Here is a 22056-nt window from a genome sequence, read left to right on the forward strand (position 1 = left end):
GTATGTTCCCCTCCACAATTGCAGCACTTAAGCTTGGCTCCGTTTTCACATTTCCCATATTCATGCTCCCCAGCACATCTCCCACACCTTTGTTTCCCCTTAACATGCCCATACTTCTGGCATTTAAAGCACCTCAATGGCGGAGGCACATAGAGCCTCACACCGTAACTCATATACCCTATATACACTTTATCAGGGAGTTGCTCCTCGTCAAATGTAACCAAAACCGACAGACTGTCACATCTTTCCCCCTCACGGGTTGTTTTCAGGCGCTTTGCTTCCCTCACTTTCGCTCCCTTTACATTTTCTTTTATCTGATCAGTAGATATACTTAACGGCACACCGAAGATTACTCCTCGAGTGAACCCTCCTCCCTTCCTAGCCAGCGTTGCTACCACCTTCTTCCCCTCAATTTTATCCACCCTGATGGCTCTCCCCAGCTGCGCACTATCTCTACAAAAAATCAGCAGTGCTCCATTGCGCAACACTCTCGCACTTTTCACATCTCCCACTTGTTTATTTATTGCTTTGGTAAGGTGAACAGGATTCCACTCACCAAACGAGGCACCTTCTTGCTCCAGTCTAATGATTACTTTATGCTCTTCCTCGTCCTCTCTTGCTTGCTCGCTATCTGTTTCTTCCGACGCTGAGCTCATTCCTCCCTGTCCCTTATTCCTGCGTTTACGCTTCGCCTTCCCCCCTTTCACAACCTTCCAACTTTCATTTCTCCCGCCACCTAATTCCATCCCATCATTTCCTGACCCGTCACTTCCCTCTGCCATCTCCTGTCCATTCACAGTCCGCGCTCGCTCTCCCCTGCCAGCCGCCGCCATCCATGTATCGATCCTCACAAAACCGTTGTTGCCGCTTCTTCTTCTTCTTCTTCTTCTTCTTCTTCTGTGGGGTTTATTGGCGGTTGGCAAACCAACTCATGGTGCATTACCGCCACCAACTGGACTGGAGTGTGAACAAGAGATAAGGCAGGAAACAAAACAAAACAAAACAAAACAAAACAAAAAAAAAACTAGACTCTGTTATCTAACTCAGTTTCTTTAATGAACTTAACAATGTCATATTGTATCTTGCCTACTGATTTCCCCAAAAGCCCTGTTAGTGTAAAGTCGTGGTGATTTGCCTTCCTTAATGACTGACTAAGATTTTTCCTCTGGGTGTCATATTTCTTGCAGTGAAGTAGTACATGTTCAACTGTTTCTGGCTGGTTACAGTGTGTGCAGGTTCCGGTAGGGTGTTTGCCTATTTTGTGCAATGTATGATTGAGACCTGAATGACCTATTCTCAGACGTGTTATAATGTTTTCTTCCCTACGTTTGAAGCCCACCTTCCTCCCATCACCCACATGCCTTTGTATTTGATACAGGTGCCTTCCAGTTTCGCTGTTGTCCCAATATTCCTGCCATGTAGTTTGTGTATATTTCTTAATGAATGATTTAACCTCAGCTTTGCTTAGTGGAACTTTCATGTCTACCTGTGCAATTCGGAGTGTTTGCTTGGCCAGAATATCTACCTGCTCATTTCCTTCCACACCCACATGAGCAGGGACCCAGATGTATTTTGTGAATATGCCCTTAACATGCATTCTGTACATTATTAGGTATATTTCATTGACTATGTCCATCCTGAATGCTGATCTGCCTGATCTAATGCTTGATAGTGCCGAAAAACTGTCTGATGCAATAACTGTTTTTTGTATTTCCCTCTCCTCTATCCACTGTAATGCCAATAGTATAGCCAGCAGTTCTGTGGTGTATACTGAAAGATGATCTGATACCCTTTTCTTAATATGTGTGCCACTCACCGGAATATATACTGCTGCTCCTGCACAGCCTGTGTCTGGATCTTTGGATCCATCTGTAAAAATAAACACTGAATCTGAGAAATACTGGTCAAAATAATTCTGGACTATATGCCATATAGGATGTTTCCTGACTTTTCCTTCAATTCTTGCTGTATTTTGAGGTCTACATTTGGCAAAGGAAATAACCAAGGAGGAATGGAAGAGATTGGGACTGTGGGGCTGTACTGCAATTTACTCAGTCCTATGATTCGTGCTTTCACGTCACCAATCCAACCAAAACTCCTGAAATTAGTCTCATTGTGTTCCCAGCAGTCTGCTAAGATATTCTTGGCAGGATGTTCATCACCATGCCCCGGCAGATTGACCCAGTATGCCAACATAAGCTTAACTCTTCTAATTCGCAGAGGCAACTCTCCAATTTCCACCTGCATCGCTGACACTGGAGATGTTTTAAAAGCTCCGCTGCAGATTCTTAGGGCCTGAGCTTGCAGAACATCCAGCTTCTTCAGATTTGACTCTGCTGCCGACATATACGCTATACACCCATAATCAAATATTGATCTCATGAGTGCCCAGTATATATTTTGTAGAGATGATCTACTTGCTCCCCACTCCTGTCCTGCCAAACACCGAAGAACATTCACGACTCTTACTTTTACTCACAACTTTCCTATGTGAGTGCTCCATGTAAGCTTCTCATCAAACCAGACCCCAAGAAATTTGATGACTTTAACCTGTTCCAGATGTTGTCCATACAGTTTTAGTGAGAGTGGAGTAATTTTATGCCGTCTTGAAAAGCAGATTACTTGTGTTTTTGCCACTGACAATCTAAACCCCCACTTACTTGCCCACCCCTCCACCTCAAGTATTGCAGCTTGTATTTTCCCACTCACATGAGCTACATTTCGACCTCTTGCCCACAGAGCCCCGTCATCCGCATACAAAGATTTCCCTACGCTTTGTTCTACATTGGAAAATATGTCATTAATCATTATATTGAATAGCAATGGACTACATACACTACCTTGTGGTGTACCATTCTCTACCTCATAAATACTGGAATGTTCTGCCCCTACTCTTACTTGTATTTTCCTATTGATTAAAAAATCCAAAACCCAGTTATACACTCCCACCAATTCCCAGTGATTTTAATTTAATGAGAAGACCCTCTTTCCAGAGCATGTCATATGCTTTTTCAACATCAAAGAAGACAGCTATCACCACGTCCTTATTGGTCTGTGCTTTCCTGATGTCTGATTCTAAGCACAATACAGAGTCCATTGTGTTCCGACCCCTACGGAATCCACTCTGATATGGGGACAGAAGAGCTTTACTTTCTAGGAAGTATATTAACCTCTCTGTGACCATTCGTTCCATGATTTTACATAGATGCGATGTCAAGGCAATAGGTCTGTAGCTAGATGGATCTGATGAGTCCTTTCCTGGTTTTTGAACTGGTACTATTATTGCTTGTTTCCACACTGAGGGAAGTTGACCACACTCCCAAACCCTATTAAACAACTTCAACACTATGTCTAGTGCACCCTCTGTCAGGTGTTCCAACATATTGTAGCATACACCATCTTTCCCAGGGGTAGTTTGACGAGCACTAATGATAGCTCTTCTCAGCTCAAACACACTAAAAGGCAAGTCTAACGGATCTCCTGACACCTCCATTTTCGAGAGGGACCCAACTGCAGTCAAGATGGCCGACTAGGGCGCCGCCATATATCTAGTCTATACCGGAAAGTTGGAAAGTCCCAAGCGGAAGTTTCTTCTTCGTGTAATTTTTTGCTTATTCCGCGGCCATACTGATTAGCGGGTTGTGTTCAGAGAACGAGAGAACGGTAAGAAAAATAGTCTTTTAATTATCATCCAACGAGTGTGGTATGGTTTCTTAGATGTAATTCGTGCTATTTACAAATGCGATGCATCGAAGAATTAGAGTGTCATGTCTCGTGAAGGCTGTTTCTCCGCTTGACTCGATGGTCTGGGCTAACGTTAGCTTAGCCAAAGAAAGAACGCTAATGGATTTGGCAAAGTCGTATGGCAATTTTTTCAGCGTTTTTGGTGTGTGTATTACCCTATACACACACACACACACGCGCATATTTATTTCTTACATATATATGTATGTGTGTGTATAAATATATATATATGTATGTATATATATGTATATATATATATATATATATATATATATATATATATATATATATATATATATATATACTATATATATATAGTTCGTGTGATCCTGGTCACATTATTATTACCATCAAGGAACATATCTGTTGCCCGGACATAGAACTGTTGGCTGTTGGACTCAGGCCGTGTTATTTGCCAAAGGAGTTTTCACATGCTATTATTATTATCCCTCCTCATCCTCATCCATCCTTCAATCATGTCACCATGGCAACGACACTTTGTTTTTTTTTTACACTAGTATGTGTGCCACTGCTGTATATATTGTTGCATATATTCTATTGTATTGTACATATTGTTGTACATTTTATATTTCTATATGTTATATATTATACTACAGTCTTTGTTGAATAGGAGCAACTGTAACACTAACAATTTCCCCCCCGGAGATCAGTAAAGTATTTTTGATTCTGATTCTGATATATTCTTTTCTTCCAGATGCACCCTTCTATAATTGAAACAGGCTGAAGTGCACAACCGTGTCGCCATCTGTGTTTGCGTGTCCTCTCTGCCCCAGATTCACTACCAAAAACGAAAGTGTCATCCAGAGGCACTTGGCGAATCATGAGGCAAATGCAGTGCATTTCAAGGGTATGTTCATCAAAACATCAAAAAAAAAAAAAAAAAAAAATCTGTGCACACCTGAGTGTGTGACAGGTGCGTCGGAGGAAAATTCAACTCGAAGAACAATTAGGGAGACTCCCGCACACTGTCTCACTTTGTCTTGATTTATTGAATAAACGACGTTTCGGTCTGAACGACCTTCATCAGGTGTACTTGCAGCCTGCAAACATTTCTACACATGTGCACGACTTAATGTAGCACTGTTATGTCTGTTGTTTAACTCTACTTCCCTACCTCGTGCAATACTGTATGTTTACACTGTTTTTTTATCTCTATGCAATATTTATTCCACTGTGTATCGCACTGTAAAATCTCGCTAATATTCTGTGCAATCCGTAAATGTAAACATAGTTTACATTGCTTACATGGCTTAGTATGTACATTGCTTAGTATTTTTATTCTTAATGTTACACACCATGTGTGTATTGTACAACTCTGTACACAATTATCCTGCACATATATCCATATCTCTCCCATATATATGTACAAGTGAAAGGTGTATATACTGTAAGTAGTCTTGTGTGTATAGCCCTGCCCATTTAGTACTTAATATTTTATATTTGTTATATTTGTATATCTTTGATTCTGATATGTATATACAAATGTTCTGATTTTTAGCTTAATTTTATAAGTATCCTACTGTCACTCTCTCCTTCCTATCTGTATAGCTTGAGCTACTGTGACATGATTGAACTCAGTAAAGACGTTGTTTACAAAAAAGAGAACTCCAAGTGAAGTTATTATTGCCAGTATGATAGTGTAATATTGTGTTTTATTGGATTCCAGAAATAAAACAGAATTAACAGAAGACTGACAATAGGAAAATATAATTATTGCATTCATTTAATAGCTAAACTGGATAATGAACACATCTCTAGACCCAGGAAATACCTGTTCTGTTGCAGTAACAAATGTCTGGCGCCATTGTGTTGCCCATGATGTCCCGCTCATCCCTGAAGATCCCTGGTGGATGAAAATACAACCAGCAGGATTGAAGTCATTTCTCTAAGCTGCTGTTCTGTGCCTTTGAACAAACGGGGTGTGGGGAGCTGTGTCTGCACAGTGTTTGAATGATATTTGTAGCAGAGGCAGATTAATACACCATGAATCTACAACAATTTTCCTTCCTCCCCAGCAGACTGCAGCATAAAACAACACACTTGCCACCACAGACTGATAAAACATCTGCAGCATCTTACTACAGATGTCAAGAGATCTGAGCTTCCTTAAGAAAAAGAGGTGGCTCTGCCTTTTTGTAGAGAGCGTCTATGTGTAGGGACCAGTCCAAATTATTATCCAGGTGTACACCTAGATACTTATGACTTGGCACCACCTTGATGTCCATCCCACAGGTATTCACTGGCTGAAGAGGGGGCTTGGACCCGCAGAAATCTATAATCATTTCCTTGGTCTTTGAGGTGTTCAGTAGGAGACAGTTCTTGTGACTCCAGTCACTGAAGGCTTTTATCAGTTCTCTGTATTCAGATTCCTGCCCATTCCTGATACATGCCACAATGGCAGTGTCGTCCGAGTATTTCTGGATGTGGCAGGACTCAGAGTTGTATTTGAAGTCTGCTGTGTACAGTGTGAACAGGAATGGAGCCAGGACAGTCTCCTGTGGAGCCCCCGTGCTGCTCATTAATGTTCCAGAAGCACAGTTCCCCAACCTGACATACTGTGTGCTTCCTCTCAGGTAATCTGTGATCCAAGAGATAAAGGAAGGATCATATGATTAATGCATAATGTCTGGGCAGTACAACCCTTACACTGTACCACCAATGATTTACAGTGCTTTCTTTTTTACTGTTAACATAAATTAATATTAACCATATGCTAATGTGAAAGTAAGTATGACATTTGTTGTGACCATGTGTGCATGTTGCAACTGCAGCCTAATCTTAAAGTGCTGTTTATTTGGTTGTGTAAATTCTCATTTTTTATTAAATCTCAGTTTATTTAATCTGAGAATTCAGTTTATTTAACTTTAGTTATTCTTCAGTCCTATTGTGAATGTGTGTGTGTGTGTGTGTGTGTGTGTGTGTGTGTATGTGTGTGGCCACCACCACACAAACATAATATTTACATTCGTATTCATAACGTTGATATTAAAGTTAAATCCATGAAACGTTAGCATTATAACTTAGTGATATTATTGTAGGCTTTTAACTAACTTCTGAGTTTTACAGTAGCCTATAAAGTCGTGGCGAGACAATTAACTAGTCACTTATACCGTTACGATAAACATGTAACTGCACAAAATGCATAAAATTATGTTATGTGTAAACGTACGTGTTTTTTAAGCTTTTATTTTTGTTTTAGCTCGGTCATATTTCCGGGATCGAGCGGCGATTAACCAACTTCCGGTTGTGACTTCCGGCATGGATTGGATGTATGGGGCGGCGCCCTGTCGGCCAGATAAACATGTAACTGCACAAAATGCATAAAATTATTTTATGTGTAAACGTACGTGTTTTTTTAAGCTTTTATTTTTGTTTTAGCTCGGTCATATTTCCGGGATCGAGCGGCGATTAACCAACTTCCGGTTGTGACTTCCGGCATAGATTGGATGTATGGCGGCGCCCTAGTCGGCCATCTTGACTGCAGCAAGGTATTCTTGGGGGGGGGGGGGCATTTTCTCCAGTATGCTGGGGTTCCTTCTTAAGGTTTTTGCTTTAAGGTTTTTTTTTTTTTATAGGAACTGGATGGACAGAAATATTTGGTGCATAATGGACATATTAGACACAAATGGAAATATACTTGCCTATCATGAGCTTTGTTATAAATTCAGTTTTAACTGCAACCTCACAGAATTTAATTGTCTTATCAAGGCCATACCCAAAGCATTTCTTGTTTTAGCAAAAAATATATTATTGCATTCTCAGTCCCCATCCCATCTTCCCACACTTTTTATTAATGAATTTCATTTTCTTGACAAAAGATGTTCAAACAAATTCATACGATCCATCTTAACAAACGATTTATACCCTGCCCAATCGTCTAGAAATAGTATTTTGAATCTGTTTGACCAATCAGTGGTATCCAAATTGAGGACAAAGTTCTTTAAATACCCAGTTCCACCCAAAACAAAAGAAATCCACTACAAAATAATGAATGATTTCTACCCTTCCAGTGAATTTCTAAGACTAAGATTTGGTTTTGAGAACAATGTGTGTGTTTTCTGCAATGGTGATATTGAAACAACAGAGCATCTTTTTATTTCATGCTCTCATACACAGTTATTCTGGAAACAATTTAGTGAATGGTTAAGCAGGAAAACCACAACAATGCCTGTTTTAGATCACAAGAGTATTATTTTTGGAGTGTCATTAAAAGATACAAAATTGGACCTCATGATAAATGTTTTACTTATTTTAGCAAAATTTTTTATTCACAAAGCTAAATTTATTAAAACCCCACCCATCTTTATTGGCTACTATAATGAAATTCAAATTTACACCAAGTCCCTTAAAAGTATAAACTCCAAACATGCAAAAGACCTCTGTAGACTAATTGGCAATGAATAAATATTTTAAATTTGCCATTCAGCCTTATTACATCTTACATCATTTTATTTATTATTATTATTATTATTTTTATTTATTTATTTATTATTTTTTGCATTATACTCAGTAATGATTAATTTATGATTTACTCAATTTGGTACTCTTTTTGTTTTGTTTGCTGTCTTTGTGTTTTGTATCTCTGATGTTCTGTTCTTTGCATTTTGAAAGATGTTAAATAATATTTGCCTTGTTATGTTGTACATTATCCTTTTTCTAATGGTTAAATAAAGAGAGAGAAAGAGAGGTTTTACTTCTACTCTGCCTGGCTTCCTCTGTGAGATTATCTGAACTATGAACTTTCCTAAATGTCTGGGCTAGAAGTTCAGCTTTTTCCAAGTTGTTGATAGCCATTTTGTCACCACTGTTTAATACTGGTAATTCATAGTTTCTTCTGACCCCCCCCCCCCCCCCTCCCCCCCCTTCTCCTAATCATGCCCCAGATATCTGATAGTTGTACTTCACTACCAATACTGCTGCAATATTGCCTCCAAAATGTGCGTTTCTGTGATCTTATTGTTCTCCTTACTATTGCCTGGGCCCTTTTATACTGCATCAGAGCATCCTGAGAATGGGATGTTTTGAGTTGCCTAAATGCTTTATTTCTGGCTTTTATGGCTTTGCCACAGTCATCATTCCACCAGGGCACATTCTTGGTACGTCTAGTTCCTGTGCTTTTAGGGATTGCTTCCTCAGCAGATTGACGTTGTTGCCGCTTTCTCAATGCATACGTCTCAATGAAGTATGCACATGCGCAAATACTACGCTAGCGCACGTGTTTCCTGTCACCCGTGGAGGTTGGAGGTTATTGACTGACTGCTACTCACAAAAAGTCGGAGCTCTGTTGGTTATGTCTGTCAGTATCATCAAGATGCCCGCTACAATGTGAATCACGTTGTCGCAACTCTTTTATCCAAACGGGCCTTGCTTGATCCGTTATTATTAATTTCTATTATAGATCTTGTGCACCAGTGTTTCGTAGAGGTATAAGGACTTGTACAGCTTCGAAATTTGTGGTCCGCCATTAAGTAAGTGGAACAGCCATGAGCCCTGATCTATGGGTGTGTCTGCCGCTCACACAAATAAACACCCAGTCTACTGGTGACGTTATGCAAACGGAAACTGATACTCGGTCATTTAGGGGAACTGCAGAGCTAAATGTTAGCTAAGCCAATGTTATAACGGCGGAATTTCTCCATAAATGGCACTGTTGTTATCAACCCATAATGGAACATGCGTTATAATGCTTTCGATATTGGCTGTCTTCGGTAAGTATCTTCAAAGAAAACAAATGTCCTTCCTGGTTTATGCTAACGTTAGCCTAGCTAAGTGTTTATAACGCAGAGAACTAAACAAAGAAACCTCTGTGTGTTCAAGGCTGCGTCGCTGTCTTCATGGTACCAGGGCTGTGCTGTCTTGAAAAGGAATATGCAACAAGTAATGGAGAGTGTTGTCCGATGTGTCACGAAGGTAAAATGTAACCCTGTCCCTCTGTCTAATCCAAATGACACGACTCCACACGGATGTGGGGGGCCCATCCTAAATTAGTGTGTAGAAAATGTAAAGTGAAATATGTGCACACCATGCAGGTCATGTAAAACATGCCAGCACTGATAAACATAATAACAGCATATCTATTTATTTTGCCTTCACTGATAAAACTACTTTGTCAGTGCGTTTCATGCAACTAATTCACTTTTACTTTCACTTATGCATTTTTTGTTGGCCAGTTGGATTCATCACTGTATTTTTGATATATGTTGTGTTTATGCATAGCAAATTTAGTTTAAGATACACTTGGTAAAATTAGTAGCATAGAAAAAATGAAATGAGGATGATTTCAAAAGATGTTCTTTGTAATTATTACCTCCCATCATATCTTGTTGATAATGTGATATTGACAGTGTGTTTTTTGTCTTGAACAGGTACAGTTGTTAAAAGAGACTGCACACTATTCTCAGGCACACAGTGTGTCCCCTGTGTGAATGGCACTTATATGAACCAACCCAATGGCCTCAATAAGTGTTTCCCCTGCACGTCCTGTGGTCAAGGTATGTCCATAATGAATTAACATTTCTGTCTTTCTTCATTCTTATTGACAACCTCTGAATTCAGTGTGATTTGGACAAATGTAGTAATGTGGAAAAGGTTTGATTGAATTAAAATGTTTGACAAAACCATAGTTCACAGTCGAAGCCCAAGGCCCTGACACACTAAGCAGATGGTGGCTGTCTGTCAATGTTGGCACATCGGTGAGCATCTGTTGCTCTAGTTGGTGCGCTGTGTCCCGCGCTGTTGCCTCTCATTGGCTAGGGGTGTGTCATATCATCTCGGTTTTAATTTTAATATGATATGAAAAATTCATAGAATTAAAAATTAAAAACAATATTTCAGCTTGTTGACATAATGACTTCATACTGTTACCCACAGCAAGGACAAGCATGGCTGAAAGCAAAATTATTTTTAACTCCTCGGTGGTTCCAAAAAGAGGAGCAGCTTCAGTAGTGTGGAATAAACTGTGGCGTCCTGAATGTCTTATGAACAGCCCCAGACTTCTCAGACTCTTTTAGCGACTTACCGCTCAGAGGGAACTCATTCAGCGGCTCCTCCTCTGGCAGCAGCACAGCATCTCTCTCTCTCCTCTTTCACCTTACGCACACAGGAATTGATGTCGCCAAGTGATTTTGTCATAAACCTTTGGTAATGTACGTGATGCGGCTCAACAAAAAAAACTACATATATGTAAATGTGTAATAGTTATGGTACCATAACAGCCTGTTACAGGTTACAGTTTAAGTTAGAGGAGAAATGGCAGAGCATAAAGGTCCAAGTGGTATATTGAGTAATCAGTTAAGTCAAGGAATTAATCAGCAGAGTACTGATAATGAAAATAATCCCAAATTGCAGCCAAGGAATTAATATATTTGACACAAAATAAATGGTGTGATAATGTGCTGCTTGGTCAACAGCATGTCTGCTGACCCCTTATAATTAAGGAAATGCTCTTACAGCCTGTGCTTGATATCGAGCCTTAATTGCACAATGTTTGCAGACTTTAATTCTAAATAATAGTATTATTAGTATTGACCAATAAAAAGCCATTAGAAAATTAATACATCAAAATTGCATTTAAATGTTTTTATGAAACTCCAAGTAAAAAATAGGACATCATTAAATGTACCAATTTATTATTCTATTTCCATTAACTGTCCCTTAATGATGAATAATTGAATTTCATAATGTTATTGCAAAATTCCAGGCTTTAAAATGTAAGTTTTTTTTATTGCATTTACTAAGGTGTCATCATATTTTTCTCACTATTATTTTAGTTCCCGCTTTGACCTTTCAAGTTTTTATTTTGTTATTGTTTTAATTTTAAAGACACCTCTCTTAGCACCTAAAAGCCACCTAAAAAGTATTTGGCCAGCTCCTGTGTGTTGCTCAGGAGTTTGGCCAATCAGAGCTCCTGCTGCAGCTCTGTGGGTTAGATTTCAATTTTTCTTTGGTTGCAGCCAACCAAGTAGCACATAATCACATTATTTCAAATATTATTTAAGCTTTAATAAAGCATATGAATGTATGTTTAACAATAATACTAATAATTGTGTTTCTGTTGTCTTTAGGTCTCTTTGCCAAACAGCAGGGCACAGCAACACGTGACACTGTGTGTGGTGTTTTAGAGGGCTACTTCTGCAAATTGAGGGATGATACAAGATGTAGTTTGGCTCAAAAACATACACCCTGTGAATCCGGTCACAGGATAAAAACGCCTGGTAAGAAAAATTAAAGTCAGACTAGTCTGACAGTGAGTACCTTCATATGAACACTACCCTGGCTTTGTAACCTGTTTATTCAGCTCCATGTTTACATGGTGTTTTTTCAAGTTTCAAGTTTATTCACACGTCAACAAAAAGTACAGTTGCACACACATCAGCACCAGGGTATACCAAAGTATACCCCACAACATGTGAAAAGGCGCACCACATAGAAGCTACTTAAAGCTTATTGGTAGTGTAATCAGTATCCAGGTCCTGAGCCTCAGCAACAGTTCAGGTACGTCTTTGACTCCAAATCCAGCAGATTTGTCGATTTTTGTGTCTGTGTGGTTCCTGGTGCTCTGGGGCCTCATTTTTAAGGAGAATCCACACTAAATGTTTGCATGTGTACAAATTAGGAAATGTACATATAGCAAAAAATATTCATATTCATGAAACCGCACGTACGTCTGCCTGTACGCAATTTCCTTTTATAAATCCCAAAACAATTTGGAATTGTCCACATGTGGACCAGCCTCATGTCCCATCCTCTTCACGCCCACAATCAACCATAAAAAGCGGACTAAAAGCGGACGTCCGCAAGCCCTGTGCGTGCAAAACTCAGATTGTCACTCAAGACTGCTCGGCATGTATTTTTCACATCGCCATGACAGAAATGTGCAAGAATTGGGGGTAATGTAGTGTTTCGCGGACATTTTTATGGGAAACTACAACACGGAAGTGCACTCAACGCTCCGCTTATAGTGCGCCCGAGTCTGTGAGCACCTTAAATTAAAACCCTCAGCACACACTACAGCACAATCAAACAGATGCGAAACTCAGAGCATCAGAAGTGTCTCTGACACCAGACTCAGAGCAGCTCTGAGTGCACTCGTGGCTCGTTGACAGGGTTAGTGTTGCGTTTAAGGCGTTCCCCAAAAAAACGGGGAAAAAAAGCGATTGAAGCTTCAAATATTTTTTTCACAATCAAATCCCGTGCCATTGAACGAAGCTTCAAAGCTTCAAATTTTTTGGGTCAGCCCTAATTTTTGCATTGCGTTTTGGATTATGTCAGAAAATAAGCTCTGTGGCTAACACAAGTTTATGATACTTACAGGTTTTGTTCAGCGAGATAATCTTCACGTATGAACACCTTTCATACCGCATTTGAAGCTTAAATGTAATCGGCAGAAGTAAAAATCTAACGTTAGGCTTTAACGGACTACATGACTACTCCATGGTCGCATGACTCCTGATGTCACTGCCACTAAGCTTTCAACTGATTTCGGCCGCTTTATTTTAAAAACATTGTATAATGGGGAAGTCGGACTGTTTAAGCTAAATAAGAAGCTGTAATGGCGGACTGCCAGCACTCTCGTCTGTTCGGGGGTGATGGCGTTTAATGTCCCTGACAGGGTTTGTTGTCATATTGAGCAACTTGTTAGCAACCGCCTTTTTTACGACACGTAAAAGCTTCAAAATTCACAAGTAGGGTATTTACTGACGTGTTTTATGTCAGAGAACAAAACCTGAAACTCGCTTAAGCTTTTGTTAACCACAGACCTTAGTTGAGGCGAGAGAACCAGAAGTGCTAAAAGCGCTAACGGGGTTCCAGGTTTACTGGCACACTCTATGCAGAGCACCTCATTAATGCTGATGCATAGACATGAGCCAGCTGATCAGTGGTTCTTTACAATAAATCATGGCAACAACCGCAGGGAAAACCAAAAAAAAAAAAAAAGATATTCCAGATGCAGAAAGAGAGGTGCTTGTGGGTGAGCTAGAGGATAGAAAACACATAGCCTATTGTTTGGTGGGCAGTGGGATCACAAGCTGAAGAAAAGGCAGCGAGTGGGAACATGTTGCTGCTGCTTTTAATGCAGTGAGTTCATCAAACAGGACACTATCTGAGTTTTTTTTTTTAAACTGTCAGATCTAAAGGTGGAAGCCAAAAAAAGAAAAGAATTGCACTCAGACATCTTTGCTAATTTACACAGTCCCTATGTGCATGTGGTGAAGATATGCCAGGTGAGAAGCAGAGTACCACAGTATCTCCAGTGCGCTCTGTGTGCCTGACAGCACACTCATGTTCTCTGCAGCCATTTTACACCCAAAAACTATCCGAAAACTAAAATTGTGATGTAAGCACAGTACTAGACGAGATTATTGTAAACAGTTGACGCAGGGAACTAAAGTTATTTAATGCTGTTCGATGTTATCTTGGATTTCTACAACCGAAGACTTTAATTTCTTAAAGCCAAACTTTCCTGAATCCCGTCACCTGCCACAGCCTGACATCAGTCAGCTGTGATAGTGCTCTCTACAGTGACCACGAGTGTCAGCAGCAGACAGTCCAGCCTTGACCTTCTCCTCTGCGCTCTGGTGGTGGAGAGTGTGATGGTGTGACAACGCCAGGAAAAATTGAGCAAGATTTGATTAGAGATTTAAGGTGACATCTTTTAAGATGTACTTTTGGAAAAGTTCTGGCTCACTGGCACAGACACAGATAACACTGCTGCATTTATGAAGTACATCTATAAGAAACATGTGATATGAGGTGAATTTAAAATATGTGAGAGCTTATTAAATGTATAATGATTCCTCTCAAATCTACTTTCACAATCTGGCCACCGTCTCACCATCTGTGTCATTCATTTCCCCTATCTCTAAAATGTGCGAATGCATGGGTCGGTTTCCCTAAATTTATGTGCATTTTCTCATCGAGTTTTTCTTTATAAATTACAATTTATGCTTAGAAAGTGGCATATGCACATTTCAGGCCCTTTTTTGTGTGTATGCAATGGTTATAAATGAGACCCCCGGACTCTGCTTCATTTACCACACTACTGTATTTATACTGTCTATTTGATCATCAGAATCTGAAAAGACTGGAGTGACAGTTTAGTTTATATCTGTGTCATACTAGTGTCAGACTTTGACTTTTTTTTTGCTGAAAAGTAAACAATCCATCTCAAAATTAGGACCTGAGATTTATTTATTTACTGACAGTGTGACATTGCTTCTCACCACCAGTGACACTTTGCTGTGACAGTTGTGATTTGTCGTAAAAAATAAATTAAAAAAAGTATATAGAATTTAATGAATTAAGTAATTTAATTTATTCATCACTCTGAGAAGTTGAAGACAATTAGGACTGATTTCCTGCACTGAGATGCACGATAAACCCATACCCTGATCATAACTGTGATATTAGTCTGCATGTAAAAACACTCAATGAAGACACTGATATGAGTCTGATAAATGATGGATTTTCACTGTAATGTCAATAGTCTCACTTTTATTTGTTTCTCTAAGGAACCAGCACATCTGATACAGAGTGTGAACCTTGTCAGCATGGCTTTTTTTCAGAGCATGGTGTGAACTGCACGGCTTGGACGATGTAAGACATTTTTTGTTAAGGAATAACTTGAAAAAGTAGGGTTAATGTTGTTTTTGCACAATATTTTTCACTGCGTGGATTATTGTTTATGTTGCGTTCACATGGACTCAGGCAGCTTCATGGTATGTTGCTACAGTGATGTCGTGTTGTGTATGAAAAATAGAATAAAATATATTAAGTAATTATTTCTTGTAATGAAACCATTTTACGTAGTTTTTCGAGAAATGTCCAGTAACTGTCCAGATCGCCCGTGTTTCCTCCTTGTATAAGGAAGTTGTGTAACATCCAGTTGTATATTCTGTCACAGAGGTAGGCAAAAGGTTAGCATATTTCAACTTTGGATGACACTGCCATCTACGTTATCATAGCCTGTATTCACTACAGGCCTGTCCTAATTTTACTGCTCTGCTCTTGTCCATTTAAGTGATATCCGGTTTTCCATCCTCCATCTGCCTGAATCCATGTAAACGCATCATTAGTAGCTGAGTTTCAAATCATCTCAAATCCTCCCCATCCATACAGTCATTTTCAAATCATTGCCCATCCCTGAAGTTTTATTTCAAACAAATGTCACAAAAGTAACTTTCAGTGTACTTTTTTCAGTGTTATTTTGATATTGTTTTGTGACCATCTTTATACTTTTAGCAATATGATGTCACTTCAAAATAACTTTCCATTTGACACACAAAGTACTGAAGCTGTCTGTCACTTCTCTTTTCCAACAGTTGCTCAGAAACTCAAGTAATGATCCATGAAGGAGACGCACACAGTGATGTTGTCTGTAAAGCAACTACTCCAAGAGTGCATTATTTCTTATCCATACCTTTTTCATTATTATCATTCACAATTGTTGGGCTTCTTATCAAAGGTTAGTTTTTGTTTTTCATCCCTGGTTTGACTGCCTAATATATAACATCATTTCCTCCCATTGTTTTCGCTCATTGTCTCCAGTGGATGGTTGCTAATGGTTTTAGCTAATACTTTTCTTGCTTTTGGATTTTAGGCCTGCCAAAATCACCAGTAAAAATGTCAGGTATGTCATATCAGGTTTTTCGTCCTTAATACCTATTTTGTAGGTTCTCTGTTTGCAAATGTGTGTCTCAGATTTTTTTCACACAACATGTTGCACTCCTAAAAATGTTTTAATATCATATTTAATTTCTCTTCTTTTTCTCAATTCCCTTGGGCAGATCATCCCTGAGCCGTGAGGCCCTGTCTGCAAACATTCAGCCCCCTTTCATTTTTAGCGGGGCTGCTGGAACAGACAACTGCCTGAGGATCTTTAGGTATGCACCAGTCAGGGGTATGCTGAATATGCATTCAACCCACAGTGGACCCTTTAATATGAGAGAACTGTCTCAACTTTATATCTGGCTGTCCCTGTTAGTAGACACTCAGATCTTCAGAGTAGTTCCTCATGTACCAGATGATGACAGGGATCACATGATCGTCACAAGTCTGGTCTTTTTCCTACCAACAAGTATTGTGCAACCTATGTCAGTTTAGAAACCAGTTGGGATGTAACATGCACAGAAAAACAGAAGAAAAAGGCTGTGCTGACTGAAACTGCAAAGTGTGCTAAGATAACTGATTTATGTAAGCATATGCAGATGATGAGGACAGTGGCAAAGATGCAGAAACATCAAAGAGGAGTGAGCACTGAGAAAATGCTTTGTCCACCTCACATGCTATATGCTGTAAATGTAATTTGTACAGTGGCCCTGAAGGGTGGAGCAGAACAGCAAAAAAGTGAGACTCAAACCGGAATAAATAGGTATGTAGTGGACAACATATATTACTATAATACTCCTAAATTGTAGTATAACTATAGAAGATTACAAAACAACACAATTTATCCCAAGGGAATCTGCTGTGCAGCAATTGCGTCAATACAAAGTAGGAGGAGTGCAAATATCCACAACACTCATGTTATAGCCAGTCTGCAAAGCCAGGGGTCAGTGTGCCTGGGTCCCTGTGGCTGAAAGCCCAGCCACCAGACACTCTCCAGCAAGCTCCTCCCTCAGGCCTGGCTGCGGAGGGGGCACATCCAACTGGTAGGAGGCCGGGGGTAGACCCAGAACACGCTGGAGGGGTTGCATATTTCATCTGGGCTGAGAGTGCCTTTGTGATTTAGCCTTTAGAGCAGAGCAGATCTTCTTCCAGGCGCCATTTGTGTGTAGACCTATTGTTTGTGGGACAGATGTAAAGCTCTGGTAGCCCTACACTAAAGTGATCACCTTCTTCTCCATATTTATCACTGACTGATATTTACGGATGAAGGGGAAGATGTCTGCCGGTTGTGAGTGGTTGTTCCTCGTCACATGATCACTGCTGCACTCCAAAAAGTTGAACTGTGATTGTCTCAGGGCGCAGCCGTTGCACCCTCAAAAACAGGTGCTCAGGAGCATGTGTGTGCTGCGACAGCATCGCTTTGGTGTTTGAGCGCGCCTGCCATGCGTCTGCATTGAAAATAATGAATTTGAGGGTGAAACATAATTAAATCTATTCTGAGGCACATTTGTTTTGTTAATACATTGTCCACACTGAATCTTCTGTTGTTTCTTAGTGAACAATTATGATGGCTAATTATGATCCATCGGTCAGTCATGTTGTTCAGTTTATCTTTCTCTGCACAGCATTTTCTCATTAACACATGATTTCACACTGCAAAAATATGCTAATTTGTTGCGTTAGGACGTGAAACTTTCATGTTTCACTCTTTGTCTAAGTCTTTGTAATTGCACTCTTCCCACTTTGTAATCCATTACAGCATAGTAATTCCCTCAGGAGAAATACTCTGTGTGTCACAGGCTGAAAACATAGTGCCTCCAATCACTGACAGTGATTCTATTTTTTATTTGGATCTCTTTTAGCTCAATGGCTAATCCTCCAAAAGTCCTGAGGAATCATTCTTGAAGAGGAACCTATTCTGGTTGGAGTCTTACCAAATCATGTTGTGTTTTCTCTTTTGCTGTTGTGCTTTGTCCTTTGTGGCCTCTGTAAATATGTTTGTTGTAATATTGTATAGATATAGGGCTCTAGTTTCTAGACCGGGTGAGGCGGGGGTGCAGCGCACCTGCGCTTCGCCAGCTGGGTGTGGCTAGGTTCATTTTGCAAGTTTGGCACACCGTGCGCCTGCCGCAGCTATTCCTCTTTCCCACTTCCGTCCCTCCTACCTGCGCAAGTCGGAAAGAGGGAGGAGAGAAGGTGTGGAGTGGGTTTTACACACATCACACCAATCAAATGAGCCCCTGTCCTCACCCTTAAATGCGCCGTGCGAAGGCATAACGAGAGTTTACTCAATTCGCCATGGCAGAAGAGAGCAGCAGCGGCAGACAGCCAAACTTCTCCCAGGGGGAACCTAATGTTTTGGTCCGGGAGGTCCAAGCTCACAGCGTCCGAATATACGGAACTGCAAGCAGACCTCCACGGGCTGATGATGCAAAGGTAACCTGGGAGGAGGTCACCACAATTGTAAATCAATGTTGCGTTTCTCTCGTGCGCGTGCGCGCGCTCTCTCTTTCTCTCTCGCAGTCTCACTCTGTTTCTTTTCTTTTGACTTTTCTAAGATTTCTGATTGCAGACAGTTGCATTGAATAGTGGGTATTTATTAGGGTTGGGAACGATTAACCGATACGACCGGGTATCCGGTTTGACAAGCGAGAGATACGGCTGCGTCAGTAGCAGCCTCCTCAATTGATACGAATCAGCCATGAATCCTTAGATGAATCGATTGTAGAGTCATGGATTCGGGTATCGCGAGATGAGCAATTGGTTGACTGGCTTTAACAGTTTGCATCTCTAAAACAACGCGAGAGCCGGCGGCATGCTCCGGACCGTAGCAGGCAGTACTGACAACAATAATGGATGTAAACATCAGCGCCAGCGGTGGAGCTGAGGAACAGAAGCTAATGTTGGTTGGATAAACCAGGGAGCAGCCAAGCCGCAGCAGAAACTAAAGGCAAATCCTGCCGGTTGTGGGTTGAACGCGGGGTCACAGACACAGACAGAAATACGTACTCCTGTCAAATACGGCCGCCATAGTGCTGCGCGGCACAAGATAATGGCTTACCAGCGACCGAGAAGCCCGGTCCAAGAAGTCTTCGTCGGTGTCATGACTGCCCAGAAATACCTGAACAGCCGAGCCGTAGCGAGCCGTTCACATTTCCACAAACCTCACCACACTTTAGGGACTGTTCTTTACTTGTCAGCGGAGGAGGGTGGCTGGTTGATTTTGATTTTATTTATTTTATTTTGATCCCCCCTATGTTAATCACTTACTGATGCTGTTTTCGAAGTATGAATAAGTCAATAAGTAATTTATTCCATTGAAATATCATTGATGTATTATAGAAAAGTGATTTATCTTTTTATAAATGACAAACACAGAGTGTAGCAAACACAGAGAAATAGTCTGACATGCTGTCAGTGATAAGCCGCTAGTCATCACAGTCCATGATATCAACTTATAACAGGAGATGTCAGATTCTGCCCCTACATTGCATGTTATTATTTTATTCTGCTTTATGTTTATACTGTACAGCATTATGATAAACTTTATTCCAGACTCAAGTCCATATAAGATACATACAAAAACACAGACAATACCATAAAAACAACACAACAAGTAGGTTTAAAACACTTAAATTTTACTTAAAGTTCACTTCACTTAAAGTTTAAAACTTCTTCTCATTTTTATATTGATCCCATCCAACAAAATGATGTTCATTCAGCAAGTCTTTTTTTGGTCCATGTCTAAAAATACATACATTTAACATGTGATTTTGTTGTTGTTTGTCTTTTTATTTTATTTTTGCCAGTGCCATACAGCAACAATGCTTGGGGATGTGGTCTTTTACAAATTTGAAAATACTGTAAGAATGTCACTTTTATAGAATTGGCTTCTTTATTTTATAATGTATGATTAATGTCTACATCAACAAATGTTAACCGTGGAATCGTATCGAATCGAATCGTATCGAACCGGTTCTACACTGTATCGAATCGTTCTGTATTAAAAATATATCGTTTTTGAATCGTATCGTAACCCGTGTATCTAGATACGTATCGAATCATCTATCACAGAGAGATTCCCAACCCTTGTATTTATTGCATCGTTAATGTGCCTGATATTCTGGAGACCTGCCTGTGAGGTTTTGGTGACGTGTGCGCACTGTCCGCCGGTCAGCCAAACTTCGGTTTACACCGCCTGCGCTAGGTCTGCGCTGACAGTAGACCTGGTTTCAGCTGGCGAGCTTTTAGCACACCTTCGGCGAAGCCTTTTGGCACGAAACTCACTGCACCAAGCTGGATCTGTCGACACCTCCCTCTGCTGCGCCGCCACACCTATCTCAGCGCACGTCGGTCTGCCAAACTACCAAACTGAGCGTGCCTCGGGTTGCGCTGCTCGAAACTAGTTCTGCGCGGGGTTCGCCACCCCCTGCGCCGCGCCGGGAAACTAGAGCCCATAGTGTTTATGTTTTTGTTTGGTTGTTAAAATGCAGTTTTGTACTAATATGTTTTTCATGACATCGTTGGAACCAAAACATAAAAAACAGGAAACGGAAAAAAAACAAATGTCAGACCCTGTGGTGTGGCATGTTGGTTTGGATTCTTTGTGTGTGTATGTGTGTGTGTGTGTGTGTGTGTGTGTGTGTGTGTGTGCAAATTTACAAAAGGATCAAAGTAGAAATTTGTGAAACATTCATTCAGAATTTCATTCATTAAACACAACTTTCAAAGCATGGGTTCATATTTACAAATTCTGACATTATAACATAACCAAACATAACTTTTTGCCCCGCTGCCCGGACATAAAAGGGGCCTAGAAAAATCCAGCAGTCTCAAACTTTTTCATGTTAAGACCAAAACAGGTGCACAATAGACCACAGATCCATGTTAGAGAGGATTTTGTCTGAAAGACTCCCCTTTAAAAAAGATACATTCCCTGCAAGTTAGTGTAATAAATATGGAATTAATCTACTCCCCCAGGGACCCCTAGTGGTCTTTGAATCCCAGTTAGCAAATCATTTTTATCAACCACTCGATAACCACATTACAAAGCAGATAAAATATTGATGTCACATGAATCAATACATACATAGATGCATAGATACTAAATCAATAACAGCATTTCAAAAATGATACTAACAGCCTATTATCAGTCGCATCAACACTACACCCTAAAATCCAGTTTGTTTGTTTTAATACTGAAACATCTCAAGTTTTAATCATAATTGCAAGATTACAAAGCACAATACGAGCACATATTCTTTGTATTATTTCCTGCCCCAGTAGCAGTTGTCAGAAAACATGAGTTTTGTCTCTTTTTCTCTTGCTGTGACAAAGCTGTGCCTTGATACTTTTACCTGTTTTTAATCTATTTTTTCAATAAAATTTCACTGTTGAAATATTTAATTTGCTTTTCATTGTGTTTCTTAACGTTCTAATGCATTTCTTCATTTTGTGTAGCATATTTCACACTGCCTCTGCGTTTCAGTGCTGTTATTAAAGATAAATGTACTTTGCCTTTACTGAGCCTTCTGAATCTCAGAAGTATCCAACATTGATTGAACATGTTTCATTTGCTGTAGAACGTATCTTGGTTCTCTAATATCTCTGTTCTCTAGAAACATCTTTGTATTAATGTGACATTAATGATGTGATGAGTGACGACCTGCTTTAGGACGGCTGGTT

General features: G+C 40.1%; 1 protein-coding gene across 8 annotated transcripts in view; it reads left to right on the forward strand.

Annotated features, from left to right (window-relative positions):
- LOC125892045 (tumor necrosis factor receptor superfamily member 14-like) overlaps window positions 1–21761 on the forward strand; it is a 49705-nt gene extending 27944 nt beyond the window's left edge. Inside the window, exons 2-10 of one of the 8 annotated variants that reach the window (XM_049581785.1) lie at window positions 9436–9473; window positions 9583–9675; window positions 10131–10256; window positions 11829–11978; window positions 15276–15360; window positions 16086–16228; window positions 16364–16393; window positions 16551–16646; window positions 18234–21761. In XM_049581785.1, the coding sequence (XP_049437742.1) occupies window positions 9449–9473; window positions 9583–9675; window positions 10131–10256; window positions 11829–11978; window positions 15276–15360; window positions 16086–16228; window positions 16364–16393; window positions 16551–16561 (663 nt within the window). In that variant the 5' untranslated portion in view covers window positions 9436–9448 and the 3' untranslated portion in view covers window positions 16562–16646; window positions 18234–21761. Of the gene's footprint in view, window positions 1–9435; window positions 9474–9582; window positions 9676–10130; window positions 10257–11828; window positions 11979–15275; window positions 15361–16085; window positions 16234–16363; window positions 16394–16550; window positions 18202–18233 lie in introns of those variants that run through there. The other 7 variants (XM_049581786.1, XM_049581784.1, XM_049581783.1 and 4 more) reach the window with 7 other exon arrangements.
- Window positions 21762–22056: the final 295 nt, after the last annotated feature.

The sequence above is a fragment of the Epinephelus fuscoguttatus genome, linkage group LG7 (genome assembly GCF_011397635.1).
Source record: "Epinephelus fuscoguttatus linkage group LG7, E.fuscoguttatus.final_Chr_v1".
In the NCBI taxonomy this organism is placed as follows: domain Eukaryota; kingdom Metazoa; phylum Chordata; class Actinopteri; order Perciformes; family Serranidae; genus Epinephelus; species Epinephelus fuscoguttatus.